Source organism: Podarcis erhardii (genome assembly GCF_964252035.2).
Source record: "Podarcis erhardii genome assembly, chromosome: Z".
NCBI lineage: Eukaryota > Metazoa > Chordata > Lepidosauria > Squamata > Lacertidae > Podarcis > Podarcis erhardii.
The window spans coordinates 6,729,635-6,757,584 of record NC_138504.1 but is presented as its reverse complement, the minus strand read 5'-3'; the positions used below and the strand labels follow the sequence as shown (position 1 = coordinate 6,757,584).

The 27,950-nt window shown below is 44.9% G+C and overlaps 1 protein-coding gene and 2 long non-coding RNA genes across 5 annotated transcripts in view; 2 read left to right on the top strand and 1 right to left on the bottom strand.

The window, feature by feature from the left end:
* Positions 1 to 27,950, top strand: part of LOC309334118 — a 589,555-nt gene that overhangs the window by 217,960 nt on the left and 343,645 nt on the right. The window lies entirely within an intron of this gene.
* Positions 1,749 to 17,063, bottom strand: LOC309334067. Its single transcript, XR_014152827.1, has 3 exons — positions 16,952 to 17,063; positions 2,799 to 2,977; positions 1,749 to 1,963 (listed from the first exon to the last, which is right to left on the bottom strand). It is a non-coding gene; the product is annotated as an uncharacterized lncRNA (long non-coding RNA).
* Positions 16,796 to 26,342, top strand: SLITRK4 (SLIT and NTRK like family member 4). Of its 3 annotated transcripts, none has more exons than XM_081847959.1 (2): positions 16,796 to 17,288; positions 20,967 to 26,342. In XM_081847959.1, the coding sequence occupies exon 2, from the start codon at positions 21,029 to 21,031 to the stop codon at positions 23,534 to 23,536; it is 2,508 nt and encodes an 835-aa protein (XP_081704085.1). In that variant the 5' UTR covers positions 16,796 to 17,288; positions 20,967 to 21,028; the 3' UTR covers positions 23,537 to 26,342. The 3 variants fall into 3 exon arrangements, with proteins under 3 accessions (XP_081704085.1, XP_081704086.1, XP_081704084.1); XM_081847960.1 differs by lacking the exon at positions 16,796 to 17,288 and adding an exon at positions 17,335 to 17,454; XM_081847958.1 differs by lacking the exon at positions 16,796 to 17,288 and adding an exon at positions 18,408 to 18,560.

The following is a 27,950-nucleotide window of genomic DNA, read 5'->3' as shown; positions in this document are numbered from 1 at the left end:
CGGAGGCTACCAGATGTGAGTCCTCTTTCCCACCCTGCTCGGGAGTCCAGAGCACTTGGTCGCATTCAGGATCTAGAGTGGGGAAGCGGGGCTTGTGTCTGGGCTGGACACATTGGGCTGCCTGTGCCGCTCGACCTGCGGGGAGAAATCAGGGTGGGAGTCACGACCGTGAGGCAGGGCTGCCAAGTGTGGCAGAAGAGGACACGGCCGTCGCACCTGTCCTTAGGTAGGAGCTTCTTCCGTGTCGACCTGCTGCCCTAAAGTCTTGGCTTTTTTCTTGGCTTTTTGGCGGTTGGCACAGAAGGAAGGCAAGGGGGAGGGGAAAAATTGAAACTTACACTTTCGTGCGTCCCTCCCGGCGTGACGCTGCGCGCTGACGTCACGGGGCTGTAATGGTGGTGTGCCTCGAGATTTTTTTCATGAAACAAGTGTGCCTTTGCCCAAAAAAGGTTGGGAAACACTGATCTATTCTGCCTCATTCCAATACCATTCCAGAAACAGCTTTCTACCTTCTGTCGAACACCAATTGTAGGGCAACCCACAAGGTCTCTCACTTTGCCCTAGCAGCAAAGAAAATCCAGGCAAGAGTTATTAATGAGATTGCAGTCAACTGCTTTGGGGGTGCTCTTATTTAACCATTATATCTTTTAATAACTAATGTTTCTTATCTGTATTCAATTTCACCCTTTTAATAATACAAGTTACATGTGATTTATGTAGTATTTTTAAGATGTAGGTTTTATATATGATTCTAGGTAGCAATGTGATCTTATGCAGTATTTTATACTGTCGGTTCCTGTATTGCACCTATTTATCTGACATGTGAATGGCCCATGGCCCAAGCATTAATAAACTATTACTGCGTTGTCTGAATTCAAGAGTTGGAATCATTAAATTTTAAACAATGCCTTAGAAAACCATAATGGAGTGATCTACCCCACACGGACACAGCTACATGCACAGGAAGAAGGAATCTTAAAACCCATTGGGGTGTCCCCCCCTTTGTCTGTACACATGGGCATATGAGCTGTTTAATATTTTGCTTCTCCCTGACTTCATGGGATCATAGGATTCTGACAGGGGTGCCAACTTGAATAAAATATGGGGCGGGCGGAGCGGTGGTAAGTTCCACTCCATATAATTGATCACATGATGAAGTGCATGTACACCATTTGAATGGCAATGCCAATCAACTGCAGGGGGGCTGAAATATTTTGTTGGGGCCCCCAAAGACCTCTCCACTGCTAGGAGTTGGCTCCTGTGGATTTTATGCATCTTCATCTCCACAGAAGGTGAAGACGGTTTGCCAACAGAGATGTCCTTGTTGTCAACTGAGAAAACAGAAAGGAGAGGTTCCATGGGAATACTGGAAGAAGTTTTGAGTCCTCCTGTTTATAAGAACATCAATGAATGGACTGGATCAGGCCAATGAGATGTCTGTCCTAAATCCTTTTCTCACAGTGATCAACCAGATCTCCAGCTGCTTGGATCATGCTTACCAATATACCAAAGACATCTGGTCAGCCTCTGTGAAAACAAGATGCTGGCATAGATGGGCCATTGGCTTGATCTAGCAGGATGTTCTTATGTTATTAACAGGAAGTTAAGAACCTGCGTCCACAGCATGGTTCACGCTAGTGATTCCCAACAGTTAGTACTCAGAGGCAAACTACCAGTGAATCGAGAATCTAGTCATCCTTGTTAGTAACTGCCAACAACCATTCCCTCAACTAGCTCCCATAATAGGCAAAAGGAGGGTATATGCCAGGCCTGGGGCTGGCAAACAGACCTATGGAAAGGAAAACTTAAAGAAGAATGGGGGGAGCAAAGCAGGGAAGGAGAGAATAAAGAAATTGCATCCTTCCTTCCCTTCTTCTGTGCCAGCATGAGCCCGGTAGAGCTTAGGATTTTTGGCAGTTCCTGTAGCTTCCATCCACCCTTTCCCGTCGCTTTTTGGATTGCTCTGTAATTTAGCAAAATGATGCTTGATATTACTGGCTTAGAATTCACCAAGTCTTAAGCGCTGCTCTTAAAAGTCCCCCACCCCTGTTCAAGAGCAACATTTAGTCCTTTTTAAAATACCAAAAACAGTTTGCATTGCAGAATTCTGAAAGCGTTCAAATTTCAAAATTTGGGGCCAGTACACATACATGTGCCATAGAAACTCTAAGTACTAGAATGACTATCATATATTGCACCATATCACTTCATATAAACCTTTCAATGTTTCTAAAATGAAACTTTAATGTTCTGTTCCATCTTATCTTTTTTTGAAAAAAACATGCTAAATATCAGTCTGTTTTTCTTTTAAAAATATATACATATCATCTTTAAAATCTAAATATCAAATATTTAAGTGTGCTTATACTGTATGAATAAATACATCAAAATTCATTCCCTTTACAGCAGCAAGCAGTCTGATGTTTAAACTGGCCACATCCACGCTATGCATTTAAACCACCATGATACCACTTTAACAATCATGGCTTTTCCTAAAGAATTATGGGAACTGTAGTTTGTTAAGATTGCTGGGAGTTGCTAGGGTACACTTATTCCCTTCAAAGCACTAACAATCAGTTCCTCTTCCCAGGGAACTCTGGGATTTGAAGATCAGTGAGGGGAATGTTGGTCTCCTAATAACTCTCAGCACCCCTTACAAACTACAGTTCCCACAGTTCTTTAGGGGAAGCCATGGCAATCAAAGTGGTGTCACAATGTTTTAAATCCATGGTGCAGATGTGGCCTCCTATACCTAGTTCTTTATTTAAAGAGGTGGGGGAATACAGAACTGGTCTTACATGTGCACAAGTCAGGCTTCCCAGATTGGGACCAGAAAGTAATGGGAAATTCCCTTTCTTTCTTTCTTTCTTTCTTTCTTTCTTTCTTTCTTTCTTTGCTCCAGGTACCTTCCATTCTCCTGCGTGTCCACTGCCTGAGCCAGCCAGTCTTGTGTAAGAAACTGTTGTTGGGTTCTGCCCTATTAAAACAAAAACAAAAACAAGCATCATAGAGCATTGTCAATACAGTGACATTTCCTCAAACCCACATGAAAGGATTTTCTGTCTTTCCTCCTTTTGGTGGGAAGACATTTTACAGGGAATAAAATAAGGAAAGAGAGGAGTAAGCACAATGAGCAGGTTTTCAGAACAAAACTAGGATGAGGAGGGAGAAAGGAGTGTGATGTCTTGTGTCATCTATAAACAACAATTAGAAGACATCACTGTCAGACCTCAGTAGACTCCCAAGGCAAAGGCAGCACTGGAAGGTAATCGGCTGCCTGCTTTGACCTACTAAAGAAGAACAGAAATGATAGAAAGAGATCCTCTATTTTCCCCATCTCTCTTTGAAAAATATGAGGCCTCCTTCTCTACATTTTCTTATGAAGAAAAACTCCTTTCTGATATGAACACTGGGAGTAAATACTGTCACTGCAGGACCACTGCGCATAAACCTTTTCAGATGCCAATGAAGGTGATGTGGAGAAGAAAAAGGCATTTCCCCAACACATACAAACAATGTAGAATTGATTCACAAAGTTCACTGCCACAGCAGCCAGTGTTTAAAGTGTTGGACTACGAGGACGTGGGAGCTCAGGGTTCAAATTCCCACTCAGTTTGCATACATGAAACTCACTAAAGGTGTATTCAGATATGAGGATTATCATCTTAGCTTTCCTGAATGCAGGGATAGTGCTTCTGTCTTGAATTCTAACCCCTGTTGTGTTGATGGAACTGTGGCTATTTGATCGATATGTAGTGAAGGTGCCAGGCTAGCCTCCCTGGGGAGAGCATTCCACAAACGAGGAGCAGGAAAACAGGTACCGTATTTTTTGCTCTATAAGACTCACTTTTTCCCTCCTAAAAAGTAAGGGGAAATGTGTGTGCGTCTTATGGAGTGAATGCCGGCTGCGCAGCTATCACAGAAGCCAGAACAGCAAGAGGGATTGCTGCTTTCACTGCACAGCGATCCCTCTTGCTATTCTGGCTTCTGAGATTCAGAATATTTTTTTCTTGTTTTCCTCCTCCAAAAGCTTGGTGTGTCTTGTGGTCTGGTGCGTCTTATAGAGTGAAAAATACGGTAACCAGTCACTTTCCCTGCCATTGCTTTCCCTCTCTGCTGCCAGTCAGTGGAGACAATGCTACAGATGTGGCAAGTTTAGCTTTAAATGTGAAATTTTACTAGATTTCTCCCATATTTCTACTTCAAACCATCCAAATATTTCTAGTAAGCCCATTGAAAAAGCATGAAGACAATAACTCTTCTCTGTCATTCTCGCCAAGCGGTCAGTGTTCAGAAGTATACGGTCTCTGAATATAGATGACTGTAACCAAAAGAGTTTTACACTGAGTAGACCCACGGAAATGAAAGGACCTGATAGCCAGGTCCATTAATATCACTGGTTCTACTATGAACATTATTCAGCTTTGAAAGCTAAGCTGCAAAGCTGACCACTAGGCTGTTATTCCTTAACACTGGTTTAAATGTGTTTTGACAATTGCTTTTAACATGCTTGTTTTTATTACTATGTATTTTATAATCATGTTTTCAAACATCGTAAGCCCAGGTTGGCCAAACGATGGGATAGAAATGTTGGCATCCACCTGTCTCGAGAGAGACAATGGAGTACGCCTCTGAGGGTGAAGCCAAACTGCTGTGTAAGCAGGCTTGGGGCATAAGCCTGGACAGTCTGTATGGAGGTCCTGGGCTGTTTGGATGACAAGACAGCCCTCTTGGCCTTGCTGACGGGGTCCAAAGGAAAGCAGAGCAAGATGTCTGGCACCAGACTGGCTGAAGGAGTTGCCAGAAGGAGGCATAACAAGGCGCCATTAGGTAGGCACCCTGGATTTCTGTAAAGTTTACTTCTAAGACTTTTATTCTCCAGAAGATATCCCACATGGCAGTGGAGATTCAGGATCAGAGTTTTCCTTCAACTAGATGGGCTAACTTCCCAGGTGGACGAGCCCCATCTGCATAACACACAAGGAACAAAAGTTTGGTAGAAAGGAGGAAAAAGAGGAAGCTTTGGCACCACTTCTTAAAGTCACCACTCTCATAATGACACTTATGATGAAATTTAGAATTATAGAATCATAGAGTTGTAAGGGACCACGCGGGTCATCTAGTCCATGAGGGCCATCTAGTCCACGAGGGTCATCTAGTCTCATGCTCTACCAACTGAGCTCTGTATGGAAGTGCTTCCAGTAGCCTGCTGGAATGGTTGCCACTATGTGACAGTTGAGGGAAGGCCAGAGACAGCTGGTTTCCCAGCAGAGCTGGTGAAATCAGCCCTGCCTCACTTCTCTCCCTCTGCTCCACAGCTTTAATGGAACGGGAGAGTTAGCAGCAGTCAGTTTCTCAGCACTGGGGGTGAATAACCCCGTTTCTTCACTTCTTTCAGTTGCCATCATTACCCTCATTTTAGAACAGTGTTAATTGGCTGATGCTGCATAGAAACAGGCAAACTGGATTTGATTCACACTAAGGATGCATTGAAGGGTGGGGAGAGAAAAGCTGGGCATTGCTGCAGGCAGTGGAATCACAGAATCGCAGAATATTAGAGTTGGAAGGGACCATGAAGATCCTCTAGTCCAATCCCCCTGCAGCGTAGGAATCTTTGGCCTAACATGAGGCTCAAACTCACAACCCAGAGGTTAAGAGTCTCATGCTCTGCCACCGACTAAGCTATTTGGCCCAGTGATGGGAGTCACTTCTTGGGGGAGACATCAAAGGACATTGTCCTTTGTTCCTTCTAGCCATTGGGGGCCAGGGACTGCACTCTTGTGCATGGGGCTGATAGATGGAGAAAGGAGCCAAGTTAGAGGCAGAGAAGTGAAGATCCAGGTGGGGAAAAGAAAGCTCTCAGGTGAGAACTGGATGGGCCTGTCATTGGCTGGTACTGAGAGCTGGCTTTGGACAGAAAGAAGGTTCTATATTTCTGCACTGTTTTTCTGTATTCTAAGACACCCTGAGACTGATTTCCCCCTCCCTTTATTTTTTCTGCTCTTGTTAGAGAATCTGCATATTATTATGTACTTCACCTTATTATGATTGTTTTGATCTTTATGTTGTATAGTTATTATGATATGCAGTGGACATTTGTGTTTTATGTTGTAAACTGCCCTGTGGTCATTTGAAGAAAGGTGATACAGACATTTAATAAATAAAACAAACTTCTAGGCATGGGTAAACCTAGCCAGTCAAGAATGGCATGATTAATAGGCTAGACAATCAGACTGGATGATGCCACCACACTATGCAGCCAGTCAGATTTAGGAACATGAGAATATTGCTGAGGGCATTCAAAGCAAATTCAAAGCTAAGTCAATTATCCCTGACTAGGGAGATTCTTTTGACCCCTCTTGGAAAGGTCATTGGTGGGGTAGAGGAGTTTCTCCAGTCTGCTGGAAACAGATTTTAAAAATATCACCCCTAAGGATGCATTAGCGAAATTCACTCGGAGAGCAAAACTGCACTTAAAAAGAAAGGAGTATAAAATATGTTGCCAAATATAAGAGATTTTAGAGGACCTAACTGTAACTGATAGAGAATGTAAAATTGACAAAATTAGGGCAACTTGAAAAAATAAAATAAAAAAACCTCCCAGAAGCAAGAGAGGAAAAGATTAAAGCAGAGCAATGTACAAACAGCCCTGGCAGTAATCTTACTTTTTTTCTGTGAATATTATCCCTGCAACATTAATTCCCCTTAAAGGAAGCAACAAGTCTCAGGCTCACAGTATATTTTCCAAGCAGATTATCATAGCAAACATGTCAGTTGACAAGTCTGGTTGAAAACAGCAGGTTTAATGAAGCACATGAGTCTGGCTTACGTTACTAAGAGTGCTTTAGTTTAGAATACCACATTGGAAGGTGTCTCATACTAGCAACATAGGAAGAGGCCTTATACTGAGACAAACCTGTTGGTTTGTCTAGCGCACCATTGTCTACACAGGCCGGCAGCAGTGGCAGACTTTGGGCTCTCAAATTTCAGCAGTGTGATGCTAATATTTGGGAGAGGTGACACCTCTAGTGCTCCATTCTACATCATTTTTGCTGCTCCTAAAATGCCTCTGCTGGTGATGGTTCTCCAGGGTTTCAGGAAGGTCTCCCAGCCCTACGTGGAGATGTTGGGAATTGAACCTGGAACCTTGTGCATGCAAGGCAAATGGTCTGGCACTGAGCAACAGTCTTTCCCTTTTTTTCTGCTACCAGATCTGTTAGTGCAGAGGTCAGAAACCTCAGGTGCAATGGGCAAATGTGGCCCTGAATGCCTCGCTGTCCCACCCTCCAGTTTGCACCCTCTCCTCAGCACTCTCTTTTTCCCCCTCCCACACCTCACTATTCTTGCTTTGCACTCCCTTTGCATGCTTTTGCCTGCCTGGAATATGTCCTTACACTCTGGTTGTTATAGGTTTTTTTGTTGTTGTTGTTTTGAGAACACAGCACCAGTTCTATGCTAAAACTGTTTCTTTCTTTCTAAAACATGCCCTTTGAAATGCAAGTTTCTCCCCTATACCCCTTATCTTTAGCTTGCAGAAAAGGCTATAAAGGTCCCCAATTCAGAAGTCGCCCCAAGGGCAAGAGTGCCATCTCCCTTGCTCTCTGAAGGTTTATTTGCAGTCCTCAGCCAGAATGAATGTACACTGCTGTCTGGGTGAGAGCCAGAGTAGGAGTGTCTGCAGAGGTGGAATGGGAGCCCTGAATGTCTGAAAATTGATCTTGGGGTCCAAACTATTGAAAATAGATGGATTTGGAGTGTATGGGTGTTTTGTATACTATTTTTTCTTCTTCTGTTATAAGCATTGTCCTCTATCTTGTTCAGTTTTAAGCTGTCAAATAAGGTCTGTTAAATGATCTCATTTCTATTTATTTCATTCCCAGACCCTGGGATCAGCATCTGAGGCCCTTCTTCATGTGCCTCCTCCACAAGCTCCTCCCAAGGGCAGCAGCATCAGGAGAACAGTACTTTTCTGCAGTGGCTCCTTTCTTGTGGAATGCTCTCCCCAAGCAGGCTCACCTGGCACCTTCATTACATATTTAAGGTGTCATGAATGATTTAGTTGAGATTCCTGCATTGCAGGGGGTTGGATTAAATAACCCTTGGGGTCACTTCCAATTCTACAGTTCTATGATTCACTTTGCCTATGGCCCCACCCACCACTAGCATGTGACACACACACCACACCAGAAAGGAATCAGGCCCTGAGGACAAAACAAAATTTCTCTACCCAGGTGTATGGGTTGCACCTTTCTGACTGTGGTTGTTAGCACATGCTGAAATCATCACTGGATTCCACCACAGAGGTTTTCTCTCTCCCACCTCCATGACACTCTTGCTGCTCGAAGCAAAGCTAAACCACACACAGTTCTTTGGCATGTACAGAGTTCTGGCTGAACTTAGGGCACTCTGCAACAATCGTTCTATCTTGCTAGGTTGTGTCTCCTTCCACTGGCCTTGAGATGGGGGAGAAATTCAATCCATTTAATAATAATATATAATAATTATTTTTTATTTGTATCCCGCCCTCCCCATCCGAGGCCTGGCTCAGAGTGGCTAACATCATAAAAACAACACAATATACATAAAAACAGACATCAATTAATTAAAATACATCTTAAAATTATTTAACATTTAAAAGTGAACCTATCTCACATCATCCAACATAATATGAGAACCAAAATTCTCACTTGAAAATCACACTTCTCCAAATTCTGCAATGCAGTTTTCCTGTCAAGCAATGCATTACAAAAATGCATAAGCTAGGGTAAAGCATGCATACGAATGCAATTAATGGTGAAGGTAACATACAAAAATGCATTATATTAGGGGAAATAATATACTCATTTGTGTACATTATGAGAGAATATGGTGAATTTTCATGAGAAAATTAATTCACAAGCTGATGTTGAAATGTGTTGAGCTAAACCTATGACTAGAAAAAATAAGAAACTGGGAGAAACTTAAATTTTCAGCTTCACTCATCGCTAGTGGCTAGTTTAGACAACTTTGACAAAAATGACTAACCCATGACTCAGAGGTATCTTGGGTCTGAATAGGGAAGCTCCACTTAACTAATAACTATTAATAGACCTAGCCTCTGTTAATTTGCCCATCCCTACTGCCACCTGACCCAGTGGCGTAGCGTAGGGGGTGCAGGGGGGCCGGCCGCACTGGGTGCAACATCTGGGGGGGCGCTCATACTAGCAGCTCTCTGCCCCTACTAAAATCCACGGGTTAGGGGGCGCAAATTACTTGCCTTGCCCCGGGTGCTGACAACCCATGCTACGCCACTGACCTGACCTTCAGATTCCAGATGTCAGCCTTTTTGTCCACCTCTGCCTGGAGATCCTGGACCCTGAATCAGAGACTTTCAGCATGCAAAAAACCAACAACCCTGAGCTTTTCCACTCAGCTACAGCCAGATATCTGAGGCCCAACCAATCTTATTTGCAACACTGCCCAATCACAGGAGAGGGTGTTATGACTAACACTTGCTAATCATCTCTTGAAATGATACTACAGATGTAAAAAAAATAAGCATTCCAATCAGCCCAGGGGGCAAGGGGTGGTAGGAAGGAAGGTGGAGGTAGCAGGGTAGATGTTAATAATCAGGGAGCCCTGTAGGTTTCCGGTTAAGAAGCTTACATAGCCAAATGAGGAGAGAAGGGAATGCAGCTTGTCAGGTTCAGGACTTTGGTCCTCACTCCTTCCTGAATTGTATGAAGAAGGAGTGCAAAGAGGAGGCAACTGAGAGGAGGAGAAGTAGCAGGATTAAGGGGCTTTGGAGACTGACAGCAAGGGCCCTACATGCCAGATAGTGCCAAAACCTAATCATAGCTGTCAACTTACAGATTTGAAAATAAGGGACCAGCAGCCTTGAAAATAAGGGACCAGCAGCCTTGAAAATAAGGGACCAGCAGCCAAAATAAGGGACCAGCAGCCTCACCTGTTCCAGTCTTCCTGTTCTCCTGCAGTCTGGTCAAACTCATGCTGGTAGCTTCGAGAACACTGTCCAACCAATTTTGTAACCAGAGGTTCAACTGAATAGAATCTGAATCACATGCACCACAAGGCCTATGCAGCCTCAACTTAAGATGGCTCCCCAGCCTGGCTTTGCACTGCAAAGTTTGCAGCAGCACGTGCAAGAAAATGGTGCCCAGCATTCAAAAACCCCTCAGCTTGCATTAACTAGCCACACACAAGGCATGCAAGCTCCACTCCCCAGTCGTTCTTAGATTTCTTATTGGGTGAGCAACACAGCCAAGCAACACAGTTGGATCCTCCCTTCTCCCTGGCCGGCAGGTAGGGAGGGAGAGGAGCTGCTTCCTTTGAAATTTAAGGGACATGATTTAAGGGACATTTAAGGGACATCCATCAATAAGGGACAGCAGTGGGACATGGTGCTGGAATAAGGGACTGTCCCTTCAAATAAGGGACACTTGACAGCTATGCACCTAATGCTGGTTTTGCAGTGTCTGGTTTCAAGCAGCCACATTGGCTCTTGTGCACATTCTGTGTAGCTTTTTTAAAAAGAAAATTGAAATTGATGCAATACTGGAACAACCCAGGTAGGGTAGACTGAGTCCTTCTAGGCCTAAGAAATCCTGAGGTTATGTTTACAGGAAGCGGGAAATGCCCATAAATGGCAGTTTCTGTTTGTCAAATTGTATCCGACTTCAAAGGAAACAACTTGTTGTGAATAATGGATGCTATACAAGGAACCAGCCTCAGCCTTCGGAGACTGCAGTGAGAAATGTGCTCTTGGCTGACGCGTGCCTCCCTGATGCAGGCGGTAGGTTACTCGCAGTAGCTTGGAGAGGTCTCCTGGATAAACTGGAGGAAGCTAGCTGGAAGTAATCTGGAACCATGCGGAGACGCAGATTTGACGGCATTTCTTCTGCTTTATTTGGCACAGTGCTCGGTTGCAGCAGCTCTGCCTTCCGTGTATTTACAGCTTCATGCTGCTTCCCCTCACATCGGTTCTTCAAAACGGTTGCCTGTGCTGGCTTTCTCTCTCTCTCTCTCTCCCTCCCTCCTTCATTCTACAACTCCGACAGGCAGTTGACTTGACATATCCAGCGAAGGGCTGGGAGGCGGGGCGACCATTCCCTCGCTGCCTTAAGAAAGGACATGCCCAGTCATCTGAAGAATCATGACAAGACTTTTCTGTACAGGCATTTTGAGTTTTGTAATATCAGATGCTGCTTGTGGAGGAGAGCAGTTGTTACTGCTCCGTCTGGCAGGAAGAAGATGTTACAGACTTGTTAACTATAAATTATTTTGTCATGGATGTTCCAGGATTCAGCTAGGCTCAGGGCAGCATATATGCTTTGCTTCACAACAAACCAGATGTAGTGACGGCTACCAACATGGACAGCTTTAAAAGAGCATTGCAGAAATGCACGGAGGTTAAAGGTTGTTAAGGGATAACAGCCATGATAGCTATGTCGTGTCTCCACTGAAAGAAGCATGATGCCCCAGCATAACATTTCCCGGGTATCACAAGTGAGGAGAGTGCTGTTTCATTCAGGTTCCACTTGTGGGCTTCCCATAGGCATATGGTTGGCCACTGTAAGAACAGGAGTCTGAATGAGATGCAGAGCTCTTCCTAAACTCATGTATTGACCAATCCGACTGTAAGAACATAAGAAGAGCCTGCTGGATCAGGCCAATGGCCCTATGTTCTCACAGTGGCCACCTTGATTCTTGTAGGAAACCCTCAAGCAGAGTGAAACCTGAGAGCACTCACCTCCTGTGCTTTCCAGTAACTGGTATTCAGAAGCATTTATGCCTCTGAGTTGGAGCATAGTTAGCATAACTAGTAGCCGTTGATCACTTTGTCCTGCTTGAATTTGCCCAACCCTCTAGGTCATTCAAGTTGGTGGCTATCACTGCAAGTTCCATAGCTATTTTGATTCAGCAACAATGCCCAGAGTTCAGGAAGTTGGAGATGTTCCTATAGTATAATCTTTCATAGCCCATCATCTCCACCTGATGGTTGAGGATATGCACACACAGACCAGCAACAGGAGGGCTACAGTGGTAATAGCACCACTCTTTTTTGCCTTGGTCAGACGACACCTGGAGCACTGTCTCCGGTTCTGGTCACCAGAATTTAAGAAGGACATTGACAAGCTAGAATGTGGGCAGAGGAGGCAACCAAGATAATCAAAGATCTGGAAACTAAGCCTGATGAGGAGTGGCTGATGGAACTGGTTATTTTTAACCTGGAAAATAGGAGACTGAGAAGAGATATGATAGCCATCTTCAAATATATGAAGGGCTGTCACATTGAAGACAGAACAAGTTTGTTTTCTCCTGCTTTGGAGCGTAGGTCTCAAATTAATGGTTTCAAATTACAAGAAAGAAGATTCCGACAAAACATCAGGAAAAACTTTCTGACAGTAAGAGCTGTTTGACCGTGGAACCATCTCTCTTGGAAGGTGGCAGTCTCTCTCTCAATGGAGGTTTATAAGCAGAGGTTGGACAGCCAGCTGTCGTGGATGCTTTAGTTGAGATTCCTGAATCCCAGAGGGTTGGACTAGATGACCCTCAGGGTCCCTTCAAACTCTACGATTCTGTGGTATCCTCTCTGTCCCATAATACAAAAAATTGGTTACCGTGAATCATTGGCTGCATTCACATTCCATTTCCCTCTTTTTTCCTGCATTTTATTTGAGTTTCCATAAAAGCCACTTCTGAAAAAACTAATGGAATATCATGCATGCTTAGTGCTCATTTCACTGTTGATGCTAGAAAAAAAAATCATTTTCAGCCTTCTTTGCTTAGAAAATAACAGGAGTAAAGTGATGAAATGTGGGGCAGTATATTAGCATATGGTTCTTTCCTCTTGTTTTAATCATGGGAGAACAGAAGCAGACATGTATGGAATGGGTGGGGGAATAGTGACATTGCCCAAAGGACTTTGTTGTGTTGCACAACACCCACTGATGTGAATGAAATTTAGCACAACATGCCAGTATATTGGCTTTAAAAGCTGCAGTTCTGTAACACAACAGGTACCACACTATGAAAGGAACATTGGAAAATGGGACAAAAGCGCTAGCATTATAATCAGGAAAATTAATGCAATATGTCTGAATGCACCCATTGGTTGACCATAGATATGAAGCAAACATACACAAGCCTGTCTGATCCTTAAGAAGCCCTGTTTGTGACCTGCAAGGAAGGGTCATGAGCCTGTTGCAGGGCTGGCAGAAAACACTTCAGCAAACCACAAAGTGGCACCTCCCTGCCAGGGAATAAGAGGTGAGTGAAGCTCTACATCATGACAGGGCAGATCTACTATGAAATAATAAAACTTGAACTTCAGGGGCTCCAGAAACAATTTTAGTCATGCCCACACTGCTTAACATTTTGCCATCTAGGAGGCCCCATTTGAGTTGTACAACTCAATTTTTATTTTTATTTTTTTTTGTATATCTTTCAACAGTGCCAAAGTCTGAGAGTCAATAGCACAGATGCTGTAAAGCTTGTTGTAAAAAACCCACTGAAGAAGAGAAAAGTGTTTGCCCAGATCTTGTTGCTGGTTGTGAAGGGGCCCTCATAACCATTCAAGTTTCAGGGCTCCCAAAATGTAGCCCCACCACTGCATCAGGAAGAAGTGGGGGAGGGAAATCAAATCAACCATGTTCAGTGGTTGAACTGGAAATCAAAGGCCATGGCAGCGGGGGGGGGGGAGGGAAGCTACTCTGAATCATGCCAGGCAGGTGTAGACTCCAGGAAACCCCAGAGGGCAGTGCCCACTATTTCCTCCCATGGAGTGGGAAGAGAAGAGCAGCACCCCCAGTTTGCCGAGAGGCTGCTGTAAAGGCAGCCTTTGAGGGTGCGTCATCCTGCCTCTACATAGGGGGGAAGTTGCTGAAAGGCTAGATCTCAGCAGGAAGTGATCTGACCATGACAAGGGACTGATGTCAATATCCCCCACCTTCTGCCTGCCCAGCTGAGAAAACACATCCAGAGTGTAATCTGTCACATGCGTTAGGCAGATGATGTTGGGACTGCCCCATGGTTATCATGGCAGCCATAAAGTCCTGAACCACCCCAGAGCTAACCACTTTGGGCCTTCAGCATGGATGGGAAATGCAGTGAGCAAATGTGGAATGGAAGTATGATGAACTAGAAGATATATAGACACAACACAGGCAAATCAGTATGCATGCTCAGTGTCATAGCGAACATAAGAAGATCAGGCTGGATCAGCCTAATGGCACTTCTAGTCTACCCTCCTTTCTTTACAGATCCCAACCAGATGCCCTGTGTTGTGTCTATATATCTTCTAGTTCATCATACTTCCATTCCACATTTGCTCACTGCATTTCCCTGTTGCATTCCTAGCTACAAAAGGTGCATTGCTGTGGATTTGTTCTGAATGTGCAACAGATCACTTCAATCCACTTTAATTGTGCAAACCTAAATTTTCAGTATGTGCTCACATCACTTCCACAATATACTGACTTCAGGGAAGCCTACAAGCCTCACAGTATGAAACTAACCCACCTAGGCTAGTTGTCAGTTTCCAGCATCCAATACTCATAGATATACTGCTACTGATCATGTATCACTTTTGACAGCTGTTAATAAACTCTTCTTTTGAATTTCCAGGGGAGGAGCTGCATTAGTCCATTGTAGCAAAACAACAACAACAAAGCATCTCCGGGCACCCTAAAGGTTAGCAAACTTATGGTGGGTTATAGTTTTGTGGATTAGGGCTATGTATACTCATAGGGTTTGAAATACACAGGGTTGAGGTTTTTGACAGAACAGTTTTGTGCAGAGCCTTTGAAATTGAGCATACCTTCATGTAAGGAAGTTCCCTACAGTGCATTGTTCCAATACATGTACATGAGCATGTTTATGAAGTAGTGCATCAGCGTCACCTCCACACCCTGTAAACATTGGTAGAAATGATATAACACCTCACTGCACATGCACATATGTAGTTCCTTTCTTCCTTTCTTTTAAATGTGTGCCTTTGGATATTCTAAGTACTCAGGGTAGCATCAAGGCAGACTTGAGGGGAAGGTAGGCAGAGTTTCTGTGTTCTATAGAGATTCTCTCTGTGTGTCCAGTTTGGGATGGGATTTAGAGTGTGTGTTCTTGTTACTAGGCAATCGGGGCAGATTAGGGATTCTGCTGGTTCACCACCCACCCCACTGCCCAGCAGTCTCCCTGACAGAGCTGTCAGAGCTAATCTTGGAAGCAGTGTTGAGGACTCCCAGACTGCTGGTGTTGGGGGACTTAGCATCCATGCTGAAGGCCCAAAGTGGTTAGCTCTGGGGTGGTTCAGGACTTTATGGCTGCCATGATAACCATGGGGCAGTCCCAACATCATCTGCCTAACGCATGTGACAGATTACACACTGGATGTGTTTTCTCAGCTGGGCAGGCAGAAGGTGGGGGATATTGGCATCAGTCCCTTGTCATGGTCAGATCACTTCCTGCTGAGATCTAGCCTTTCAGCAACTTCCCCCCTATGTAGAGGCAGGATGACGCACCCTCAAAGGCTGCCTTTACAGCAGCCTCTCGGCAAACTGGGGGTGCTGCTCTTCTCTTCCCACTCCATGGGAGGAAATAGTGGGCACTGCCCTCTGGGGTCTCCTGGAGTCTACACCTGCCTGGCATGATTCAGAGTAGCTTCCCTCCCCCCCACCCCGCTGCCATGGCCTTTGATTTCCAGTTCAACCATTGAACATGGTTGATTTGATTTCCCTCCCCCACTTCTTCCTGGTTTCCAGCAATTTGTATAACCTTCCTGCAAATGCTCAGTAAAGCATGGGCATAGCCTAACCCCATTTGAGCTTTTGCGCAAGGAAATCAGGATGAATGCCCAATAAACAGCTTGCCTTGTAAAAGACTCTGGAAGCACGTAGAAAAGGATAGGCCTTTGGTTTGGCCTGGTATGGCATTCTTATGCTTTTACGTGCTAAGAAAACACTGGCGGATTTACAATACTATGCAGATTATTTATGCCAAACAGTGGTAGTTTTCTCAGGCCACCCTGCCTAATGCAAACCAGCATCCCAAAATTATATCAGTTACATGAACCCATTTGTCAGTGTGGAGCTGATTGCAAGGCTAAATAGTTAAGGAAGGTTGCTCTGCTCCTTTAAAACCCTCAATTTTCCCCTTGCCTGGCTTAAGTGCACATTTGCATCTTTAGAACCCCCCTCCCTCCCCTCCCTTCTCTAATCTGACATCTCTAAATAAAAACTCTCTGCTTGGACTAGTTGCCTCTTCTCCTGCCTTGGGAAAAATCTGTCCCGGTGCTCCGGGAGATATTCATTGCCACTTTAAATCATATTACAGCGTGCAAAGCAAAAATATGTGGGGTGGAGGGGAAGAATAAATAAAAATAAACCAGTGGTCTCTTAATGAGCTGACTGTACTTTGCATCAAGGAGAAGAAGAATACTAAGGAGGGGGGAGAGTGAGAAGCTGTATATTTATGTGCGTTAAAAATAATATATAATTGGTTTTCTGCCCCCCCCCCATCATATTGCAGCTGTTGCCTAGGCATAAAGAGCAGAGCAGAGGTGGGATATATATATATATATATATATATATATATATATATATATATATATATATATATATAGTGTGTGTGTATATATATTCCTCCTTGCACAGATAACCTCTCTCTTAAAGGGAGAGAGAGAGATTTTTCAAAAAGTTATTATTGGGAAATAGGAAAGCGGCTGGTATTCTCAGCGAACCGAAGTCTGCAGAATTGCTCCGCCCTTCTCAGCTTGTTGGAAGGGGTGTTAAATTCTTGAGCATTGGGAATGGGAGCAGAGGCTTCACACTCTCCTTTCCTCCTCTCTCCCCCAGTATCACTACTGACCCCGCCTCGTTTTCTAGTGAGATGCGGTGCAGGCACTAAGCCTTAAAGCTCAAGAACGTGTCCCCCGAGAACAAGACGGACTAGTCACCTAGGTCAGAAGGACTGCTAGAAGCGTTTTCTCCTCCTCCTCCTCCTCCTCACCCTCGTTCGCCCCCCGCCTCGCCTGCCTTCCACTCTTCTCTGCATTACCTGGACGCTGAGCATCGCTCGCTCTCTGTGCGTGGGGGGGGGGGGTCCAGCTCCATCAGAACCTCGAGTGATCCATCTCGGGATGACGCGACAGGGATCCCAACTCCTCGCTTAAAGGCAGCTTCGTTTAGGAGGCAAGCGGTGGGCTCCGGAAGGGCTTTCCCGCACCCACATCTTCTTCCTATTTATTTTTATTTCCACCATCTCCAGCTGGCTGAGTAGGAAACTGGACGAAGGTACGGTGGCACTTCTCCCTCCCTCCCTCCCCCGCCAAAAAAGCACCCAAGCTAGGAACGGCGCGGTTGGTGGGGTGGTTTAGCGGCGCGTATTTCTTACTGGTATGGAGGACAGGGGTGGATCTGTGCCTGTGATTCTTTTGCTTCTCCCTCCCCGCCAAACTAGGTATTCGTCTTTTTTCGTGCATTAAGGGATAGAGAGAGGTGTCTGGTGTGGGGGAGTGGAGTTATTATTATTATTATTATTATTATTAGGAGTATAAGAAGTATATATTCGGTTGCGTGGACGAGGTCTCTGGGTCTTGAGGTTTCTCTGGACTTTATGCAAAAGAGGATTACTCAAAGCGCAGAGGGAGAGTGCGTGAAACTCTCCTGCGGTTGGAGTGAGGGATCTAGAGCCGCGGGCTGCCGTCTAGGTGGACCTGCTGATAAGCGGCTTTTGTGTGTGTGAGAGAGAGAGTGTGCAGGGGGTGGCAGCGTGTGTGCACGACCTCCAGCGGCTTGTGGCTCGCCGTGCGCCCTTCTCTCCAGGCCGTGCGGTCGTGAGAACGCGCGATCCTCCCGTGCAACGTGTGAATATATATTTTTGCCGGTGTAACCTTGGGGGGTATGTGTGCGCGCGCGTGCGCCAATGTCTCCTCGCCTCCCCTCCACGGTTCGTGTCCCTGCATTAGCTCGGCGTATATGTGAGAGTTTTGCATGGAGGACTGTCGGTCCTGTTTCTGTGCGTACGCGTATCTTCTCTTGCACTGGGGCTGTATCCTGTGGCTCGCGCGCATCTTAAGCGCATCTCTGGGCTGCGTCTCTCAAGTGCGTTTTGGACGCCGGGCGCTTGTGTGTGTGTGTGTGTGTTTGTGCGCGCGCGCGCACGCCTTTGCGCACCTTCTGCTCTCCCTGCCTGCTGGTATGTGTGTGTGTGTTTAGCTGGTTCCTTTCCTGATCCGTGTGTTTGTGTGTGTGTGTGCGCGTGTGCGGGTGCGCGCTCGTGCGATTCTTTCTCTGTGTGCCCTGCGTTCTGTCGCATGGAGAGCTGGCGCTGAGGACGGGGCTCCGTAGCCTGCTTGGGTCTCTCGTGTGTGTGTGTGTGTGTGTGTGTGTGTGTGTGTGTGTTTTGGGGTGGGAAGAGAAGAGAAACCAAGCACACACACACACACACACACACAAGTCCCCATCACGTAGAGAGACAACCCCAGAAACTGCATAGCAGAGAAAGGGAGAGAAAGACAGAGGAACCAGAAGCCGCGTTTGGGTAGCTTGAGCCGGCTAAGCAAGGTAAGGATGGGGGGGGGGGGGGGTTGAGAGAAAAGGGGTAGGCTTTTGCCCAAGACAAGAAAAGCGCGCGGGGGATGGAGATTGCATGCTTTTCAGCAATGGGGGGAGTGTGTGCAGAGGGACGGTTTCTCCTTTGCAAATGGATCTTTCGCTTGCAGTTCTCTGTCTCACCCCCTCCCTATTTCCTCTGGAGATCCACGTGAAAGGGGTTTGTTTGGTGAGAAAGAGAGAACTGATTTTGGGAGCGACGGGGTGGGGGCGCTTGACTCTGTCTTCCACCCACCCGTTTCCCCGCCGGCCCTCCGCTCCGATATATCTATCTATCTATCTCCCGGGCGGGCCGCGAGGGTATGAAAGAGAGGAGGAGGTGGAAAGAGAGATCCTCTTCCGAGCGCCCCGAGGGAGCTGCCCGCACGCCGGAGGCAGGCGATCCGGGAGCGGCAAGGCTGCGGCAAAGCATTGCGGTGGAGCACCCCCCGCACCGCACCGCTGCCGCCGTCCCTAGGGAGAAACCGGGCAGGGAGCCCGCCAGCTTCGGATGGGGGGGGGGGAGGCGGAAGGCAGCCCAGCTGTGGGTTCTTCCTCCTCAAGTCATAGCCTCCCTTTTCCATCTCATAACAGTCAGCTTCTCCGTTCCTCGATCCTGCCCCAGAGGCCTCCTTCAGTGCCATGGGAAGGGTCCTTCTACGAATTTTTCAGACCTCCGTCCATCATCCATCTTCCCCACGCCACCACTTTCTCTTCCAAAGAATCCCAACGCTCCCTCAACCTCTCCCACGTTGCCCAGTCCTCGCTGTATCCGTCGCCCCCAAAAGATCCGAGCCTGCATGTTCCTCCCTCTTCCATCCTGCCTTTTCTACTCTTCTTTCTGATTCTCTTACCCCCGCTTCCGTCTGCCACACTCTACCCCTATTCATCCCTGATTCCCACCCTCCTCTCCATTTTTCTTCCCTTCTGGTCTCCCATGACCTCCACCTTCTCTCCAGGCTCAGTTTTTCCTTACTCACTTTCCTTACACACTCATGTCCTGGTCTAATCGCACATATACTTTCCTTTCTTCCCCACCGGACACAGATTTCTGCATCCTTTTCATCCTTCAAATTCTCCTTGGCCTTCCCTTCCTTCCCCATTTCTTCTCCTTCTCCTTCCTTCTTTTTCTAACACCGCCCGCCCCAAGTTCCATTCTGTGGTCCAAGACAACTTCTGGACTTCCTTAGCAACCCATTTTATTTTATTTTATTTTATTGCAACTCATTTTTCTTCTCTTCTCTCCCTCTCCCTCTCCCTCTCTCTCTCCTTCATAAAGAAGGCAACCCAAATGTTTAAATGTCACAAATGCGGTTCAGCAACTTCTTCTCCCAGGAGGTCAGGCAGGGTCCTGTGTTGAAATAAAACCTGAATGCACATCTGCTGCCAGATTAGGCCATAGATGTGTGTGTTTGTGTATGTGTAAGATTCATGGAATACACCTCCTGTGAGAATGCAGAGGTTTGGGGCAAATTATATAAGGTTCTGCATGATAAAAGTTGCTGGACAGTTTGGATGGATTTCAGCCTAGTGAATTATGACTTTGGTTTGCTCTGCCGATTAAGGTGCCCTTTTGGGATGGTGGATGCTCGCGCGCACACACACATACACCGATAATAAGCACTGTTAATTTGTAAATGTAGAGAGCTGTAGCCTCTGGGTTATGAGGGGGAGTAGTTAATATTCCTGGGTTGCATTTGGGGGGGGCTTTTTAGCATAAATCTAAAAAAAGAACAGGAGGCACATATCAATGGCTGGCACAGAACTCAGAATCAATAGGGGGACAGCATGCATTTGCAATGAGCATTGTGTAAGAGCAGATGACCATCTTCTCTTCCCTAGATTCATTCCTTGCTCACTCCCGCTTGCATCTTTGCCTTTCTGTGCTAGATTGTCTCTCCCGCGCCCCACACACTGCCTCTCTTTCTCCTGCCTTTGGAATGGATTATGCATTGCTTCCAAATACGTGATCCAAATCCTTCTCACTATGTGCAAAATGACCGGCATTGGAATGCTAAGCATACATTACAATGGAAATGCAGTTTAGCGGGGGCTCATTCTGTTTTGGTATTCACGCCGTACACAAGACAGAGTAATGCACTGTATCCATGTATTGTGTGTATTTGAAAAAGAGAGGCTAAAGCTATGGATGGATAGACACTGATCAGAGTTATAATTTCAAATGCAAGGTACATCTGTGCCCTTTTTTGAATTGCCGCAATACATTTTATGTTGTCCTTGTACTGTACCTATTCTTGTTCAGCAACAGTAGCTCAATGTGTGCTGTTCACCTATTTACTATTAGTACTATTTTTAATTTTTATTCCTGGAATTATTACTACTGAAACATATTCTATCTTTGTCCTCCTTCTTTTGTAGATTATCTGTCTTTGTTCAGGAGCAGTAGGCTTGATTGCTGATCCTAAAACAAAAAAAAAAAGATGCTTCTGTGGTTCTTTCTGGTGTTGTCCAGCCCAGCTTCTTCTACGGATCCAGAGACTGACTCATCTGTGGAAATTTGCAATGTTTGCTCCTGTGTGTCGGTGGAGAATGTACTTTATGTCAACTGTGAAAAGGTTGCAGTCTACAGACCAAACCAGCTGAAACCACCTTGGTCTAATTTCTATCACCTCAATTTTCAGAACAACCTCCTCCTCCTCCTGTATCCAAATACATTTCTTAACTTTACTCATGCTGTGTCCCTGCAGCTGGGTAACAATAAATTACAGAACATTGAGGGAGGTGCTTTCTTAGGTCTCAGTGCGTTAAAGCAGTTGCACTTGAACAACAACGAATTAAAGATCCTCCGAGCTGACACCTTCCTTGGCATCGAGAACTTGGAGTATCTCCAAGCTGACTACAATTTAATCAAATATATTGAAAGAGGAGCCTTCAATAAGCTTCACAAGCTGAAAGTCCTCATCCTTAATGACAATCTGATTGCCTTCCTTCCTGATAATATTTTCCGTTTTGCTTCTCTAACCCACCTAGATATACGTGGGAATAGAATACAGAAGCTGCCGTACATTGGAGTTCTGGAGCACATTGGCCGCATCGTCGAGCTGCAGCTGGAGGACAACCCATGGAATTGTACTTGTGATCTGTTGCCTTTGAAGGCATGGCTGGAGAACATGCCCTATAACATCTACATCGGGGAAGCCATCTGTGAGACTCCCAGCGATTTGTATGGGAGGCTTTTGAAAGAAACCAACAAGCAAGAGCTGTGCTCCATGGGAACAGGGAGTGATTTTGATGTGCGCATCCTGCCTCCATCACAGCTTGAACCTGGTTACAGCACACCTAATGGCCATGCAACACAAACATCCATGCACAGATTGGTAACCAAGCCTCCCAAGACGACAAACCCTTCCAAGATCTCAGGGATAGTCGCTGGGAAATCACTCTCCAACCGTAATCTCAGTCAAATAGTAAATTTTCAGACCAGAGTGCCACCTCTGACACCTTGCCCACACCCCTGCACTTGCAAAACACATCCTTCAGATTTGGGATTAAGTGTCAACTGTCAAGAAAGAAATATTCAGTCACTGGCTGAGCTTACCCCCAAGCCGCTGAATGCTAAGAAACTCCATGTCAATGGCAATTATATTAAGGATGTGGATACTTCTGATTTTGCAGAGTTTGAAGGGCTGGATTTACTCCACCTGGGCAGCAATAGGATCATGACCATTAAAGGGGAGGTTTTCCGCAACCTTACAAACTTGCGGAGATTGTATCTAAATGGCAATCAGATTGAGAGGCTGAGTCCCGAAATGTTTGCTGGCCTCCACAATCTCCAGTACCTGTATTTGGAATACAATGTCATCAAGGAAATTTTAGCAGGCACTTTTGACCTCATGCCAAACTTGCAGCTTCTTTACCTGAACAACAACCTGCTACGGAGTCTGCCAGCCTACATTTTTTCTGGGGCTCCCCTTGCTCGGTTGAACTTGAGAAACAACCATTTCATGTACCTGCCTGTAAGTGGTGTGCTCGATCATCTGAAATCCCTGACACAGATTGATCTGGAAGGGAATCCGTGGGACTGCACTTGTGATTTGGTTGCTTTGAAGCTGTGGCTGGAGAAGCTCAATGACGGCATCGTGGTGAAGGAACTGAGATGTGAGACGCCCGTGCAGTTTGCTAACATGGAGCTGAAGACACTAAAAAATGAGATCCTGTGCCCCAAACTTCTGAAGTCTGCTGTTTTCACTAGTCCTGCACCCTCTGTCACATTTACAACACCATTGGGCCCCATTCGTAGTCCTCCAGGTGGTCCTGTTCCATTGTCTATCCTCATCTTAAGCATATTGGTAGTGCTCATTTTGACTGTCTTTGTAGCTTTCTGTCTTCTCGTCTTTGTCCTCCGTCGCAACAAGAAACCGTCAGTGAAGCACGAAGGTCTGGGGAATCCAGAATGCAGCTCCATGCAACTTCAGCTTCGGAAGCATGATCACATGTCAAACAAGAAGGACACTCTGGGGGCAGAGGCCTTCATCCCCCAAACCATTGAGCAGATGAGCAAAAGCCATGCCTGTGGCTTAACGGAAACAGAAACAGGCTTCATGTTTGCCGAGCCATCAGGGCAGAAGGTCATTCTGCGAAACAACAGTGAGAAGGATAAAGATTTATTGCACATGGATAGCAGGAAAAGACTTAGCACAATTGACGAACTTGATGAGTTATTCCCAGGACGGGATTCCAATGTCTTTATTCAAAATTTTCTTGAAAGTAAAAAAGAATACAACAGTATAGGGGTCAGTGGCTTTGAAATACGGTATCCAGAGAAACAGCAAGACAGAAAAAACAAGAAATCTTTAATAGGGGGTAATCACAGCAAAATAGTCGTTGAGCAAAGAAAGAGCGAATATTTTGAGCTGAAAGCGAAACTTCAGAGCTCACCAGACTACTTGCAAGTCCTTGAAGAACAAACAGCACTGAATAAAATGTAGGTCATGCAATCTTATATCCTGCAGAGGACCTGTATTTAATGATGCAAGTGCCTTTTGTTGACTTTTAATTTCCATATAGATATTCAACCAGTAGGCATAGAGGCAGGTGATCTTATGGGTGTGTGATAAAACTTGCTCCAAACAGATATTATTTCATGAAACTCTTGCGCTGTGGAATCCTGTAGGGGTTTACTGCAAAACTCTATTGCCAAAGTGTTGCTTTATACACGTATTACACTGAATTTAACCTCAAGAGGCATATATGTTTTGTACCCTAGTTGCAAAACTCTTCATCACTTTGTGATTTGTTAAAGCAAATGCAAAAGTGAACAGGAACGAAACTGGTACCGCTGTTAGTGTACTCAGCTGAGTCATCCATCTGCACATGGATTAAAAAGTTGGTGGAGGAACTGGAAATAACCATTCCCTATGGTGTGTGATGTTGTAAGCAGCACTGTTTTAGAGAATACCTGAAAAAAAGTTTTTACAAAACAAAAAACTTTTAAAAAGCATGCAAAAGAAAGAACAGTTGATAGTATGTGTAAAATTGGTTACCTTTATGGCCTGCATCTTGAAACCGCTGGATTTATAATGTTAAATTGTGCAGAGATCTTTGTTTAAAATATACCATGCATTGCATCCCTACAAATCAATTTGACCATCTGACGCATACCACAAATTGGCATAAGATGGAACCAACTCAACCCAAGCTGATGAACAAAACAAAAATGGTGGTGTACACAATTGGAAGAAAATACTTGATGTGGGACTACTCTGTGGCTTCTCAACCCCTGTTAACCCATTCTCAGTGATGTGAAACTCCTTTCAAACCCCTAGAGGTTATCCAAAATTTTCAAAAAGATTGCTTGCTGTGTGAGCGTTTCAGAAATTATTTTTGTAATATAATTCATATTTATGAAATACTTTGTATACTAAATAGGGAAAAAATTATGTACTCCTCAATATGTATTTAAATATGCCTGATTTGTTTTCCTGGTCACAAAGGTGCATTAATCATTCAGTATAATTTAAAAAAAGAACAATATACCAAACAGAAACTGTTGATGAAATGTATAGATTTATTTGAAAGTCAATGTGATCAGGTCTAAGACGAATAATAATAATAATGATAATAAAATTATGTTCTGTACTACGCTTGTGAAATTAGCAGGTGATCTTACTTAAGATTTGTTCCAAGAGAATTGTACAGAGTTAGGTAGATTTGCTCTAAACCTTTTGATATATCATATGCTTCTAGTTGCCGCTAGTGGTTTTGAAACACCCGGACTCCATTAGGTTTTCATTTTGTTCTTAAGTCTACTCAGATTGGGTGTTAGGGAACTTTAGCCCTGCAGATGTTGCTGAACTAGGACTCCCATCATCCCTGGCCATTGACCATGTATACAGTATGAAGATTTGCAGGCAGATGGGGAAGATGTGGCCCTCCAGATGTTGTTGGACTTACTCTCATCATCCCTAACCATTTACCAAACCGACAGGGATGATGAAAACATCTGGAATCAAACAAAGGAGGGCCATGACTTCCCCATCCCTATTGTAAAGTGTGTAATGTTGTTTGTAGTTTGTCAGATGTCTGTAAACCATCACTGGTTGTTTTTTTCCAGCTTCAGGCTGGAACCAACAACAGGAGGTTTTCCAAGACTTTACTTGGAGGGTTGCACACAACCATACATGTAAATCGTGTGCACATAGGTCAAATAATCCTATGAACTGTAGTTGTTCATGGTGCTGGGTTCTGTGAGGGGTAAACTACAGTCCCCAAGATTCCTAGGTGGGTGTGCTTTAAATGTACATTGGGTGTGCACAGCAATTTCCCAGGGACAGTGCTACTCTGCTTTCCAGTTCCCAAGAATCACTTGGCATGTCTGTGTTCCTATTTTTATGTCGTTTGGTGGTGCTTTCTTAAACCTTTAGTTAGTGTCAGTTGCTAGATATGTTCAGGGTTCTGCAACCTATCCTGGTCTCTAACAAGTAAAGTTCTGTAAGTGGAAGAGGGATACTTTTTGCCTCTAGTGCACATTCATGTATGTGTGTGTGTGCATCATCAACCACTGCACAATGCAGCTACCAAGGTATGTTTTGAACTGTTGATAACCTAGTTTAGGACAGCCTTTTAGCATGCACTTAATGCAAAGGACAATTGGCTTTCAAAACAGTGGGGCATAAGCAGACAGAGATGGGATGGAGCAACTGTAGCCATGCAATGTTGTTGGTCTCTATCTCCCATCATCTCTGGCCATTGGCCATGCTGTTGTCCAATAATATCCCAAAGGCACCACAATGCTGGCTACCTATGGTCTAGGAGGATTGCTGAGACACACTGAGCCCATTATTTAGCTAGCCACTGTTTGCAAAATGAAAAAGAAAGTCGGGTTAGCTGAGGGACTGGGAACTTGTTACCCTCCACATGTTGCTGGGCTACCAATCCTATCACCCTTGAGAACTGATCATGCTGCCTGGACTGGAGTTGATGGGAGATGAAGTCCAACATCATCCTTTGAGACACAATTTGCTCAATCCCGAAGTCAAGCAATTGGTGAAGACCAATGTGCAGTTTTTGTGTTTGTGTTGGGGCAGTTCTTAGGTACTGATCTTTTCTCCATGGAATTGTTGAAGGATATGCAGTTTTCTGTGCATCCCATGTGGGTCACATTCCACTTGGTAGGCCGCCATTTGTGCAGGCTGAGTTTTGAGATATCACTAACTTAGCAGAGTTGGTGATATGCAGTGGGTTTTAATGATAATTTTGTAACACACAGGGCCTGCTCCACCATTAAGCAGAGAGACAGACCCTTGAATGGAGCAAGCAAGAGGAAAGACAGACAGTCCAGGCCGTGCAGTCTATCACACATTGTACATGTACATGCACTACTCTGCTCATGCAATGTATGCTGCTATTGCCACCAGCTTGCAGAATTAGTTTGATAGTGTAGCATGCAGGTGCCAGGTGGAGCAGTGAATGACTGACAGTGAAGTATTGGAGGACAGAGCTGTGTATGTTTCAGGCAGTTTGGACTACAGTGTTAAGCTAGCTTTCATGTTGTTTTGGTCAGCATTTAACTCAGGCTTCCTCAACCTTGGCCCTCAGATGTTTTTGGCCTACAACTCCCATGATCCCTAGCTAGCAGGACTGGTGGTCAGGGATGCTGGGAACTGCTGTCTCAAAACATCTGGAGGGCTGAGGTTGAGGAAGCCTGATTTAACTGCTCATCTGCTCAGCTTCTGTATGTGGAGTGGGTTGCTATCTGGGCCTTTGCATTGAGCAACCAAATGTAGTTGGTCAGCTTCACTCAGGTTCCTTAGTAGGCTTCTCATGGCGTGGGCTCCATCCCATCAGCTGTGTTCCTTAAGAATGAATGACATTTTAATTCTATGCCTAAAGTCACATAGCAGGCATGAAATGTGCAACCAGTGTACAGTTGTGGTCCACAGTCTACAAGTTTAAAGTGGTGTCACACTTTTGGTCAGATATGTTTCAGCTCAATCTATTCGTGAACCTGCTTTCAGTCCCTGTGATGTCTCAGGCCTAGTTGAGATAGTCAAATTTGAATCATATTTTGGACGGATGGGGCAGAGGAGATAATGCAAATTTTCTGTTGATTTTTCCTCTGTGCTTAATTTGTATTAGCATAACAGACTGAGCAAAGAGCTGTAGAAATGTTAAAAGATGTTTTTGATAGCCAGTAAACAGGTATTGGTGTGTCTACAGAAGAGAGACTGTCTTGCATTGTAGCACATGCCATCTTTTTAACGCATTGCTTGAATTTCTTCTGGTGTCATATTATGGTGTGGAGAGTGCAGGTTAGAAGGATGCATGTTGATGCAAGGAAGGTCCTATCTTTGGAGAAAAGTTTTGAGCAGATGGCTCGTTGATGACCGGGTTGTCACAAACAGTAGATGGAATGACAATAAACCTGTGACTGGCCTATATGCCTTCAAAATGCAGGTGGCAGCCCACAAAGACAGAACCTTAGAATTCCAGGATGAAGGCTTTGCTAGATCCTTTTCTCCTGGCATCTCATCAGCTATATGTAGCAATTTTGATTTTAAAAGTGTCTGTGAAGGAGCATCCCATCAAACAAGTGGTACCCTCCAGACACAGCATTAAAACTCCATCAGCTGTTTGTGGGGATTAGGTCTATACAGAGCTATTTTCTGGTGATTATGTGAAAAAGAGAAGACAAAGTAGATGAACTGTATCTTGAATATGTGTTTGTGGGTTTCCTGGACCTCCCTACCACCACATCTTAATGAAACTGGCCTTGATTTTTGCTTTAGCAGAGCTCTCCACAGCCTGGATCCCTCCAGATGTTTTAAGATTGTTTCACCCCTGAGCATTAGCCATGATGGATGGAACTGGTGAGTGTTGCAATTGCAAAATGTCCACAGGGCA

Excerpts from the sequence above, each read along its gene's own strand:
- SLITRK4 (XM_081847959.1), top strand. The coding sequence starts at position 21,029 with ATGCTTCTGTGGTTCTTTCTGGTGTTGTCCAGCCCAGCTTCTTCTACG.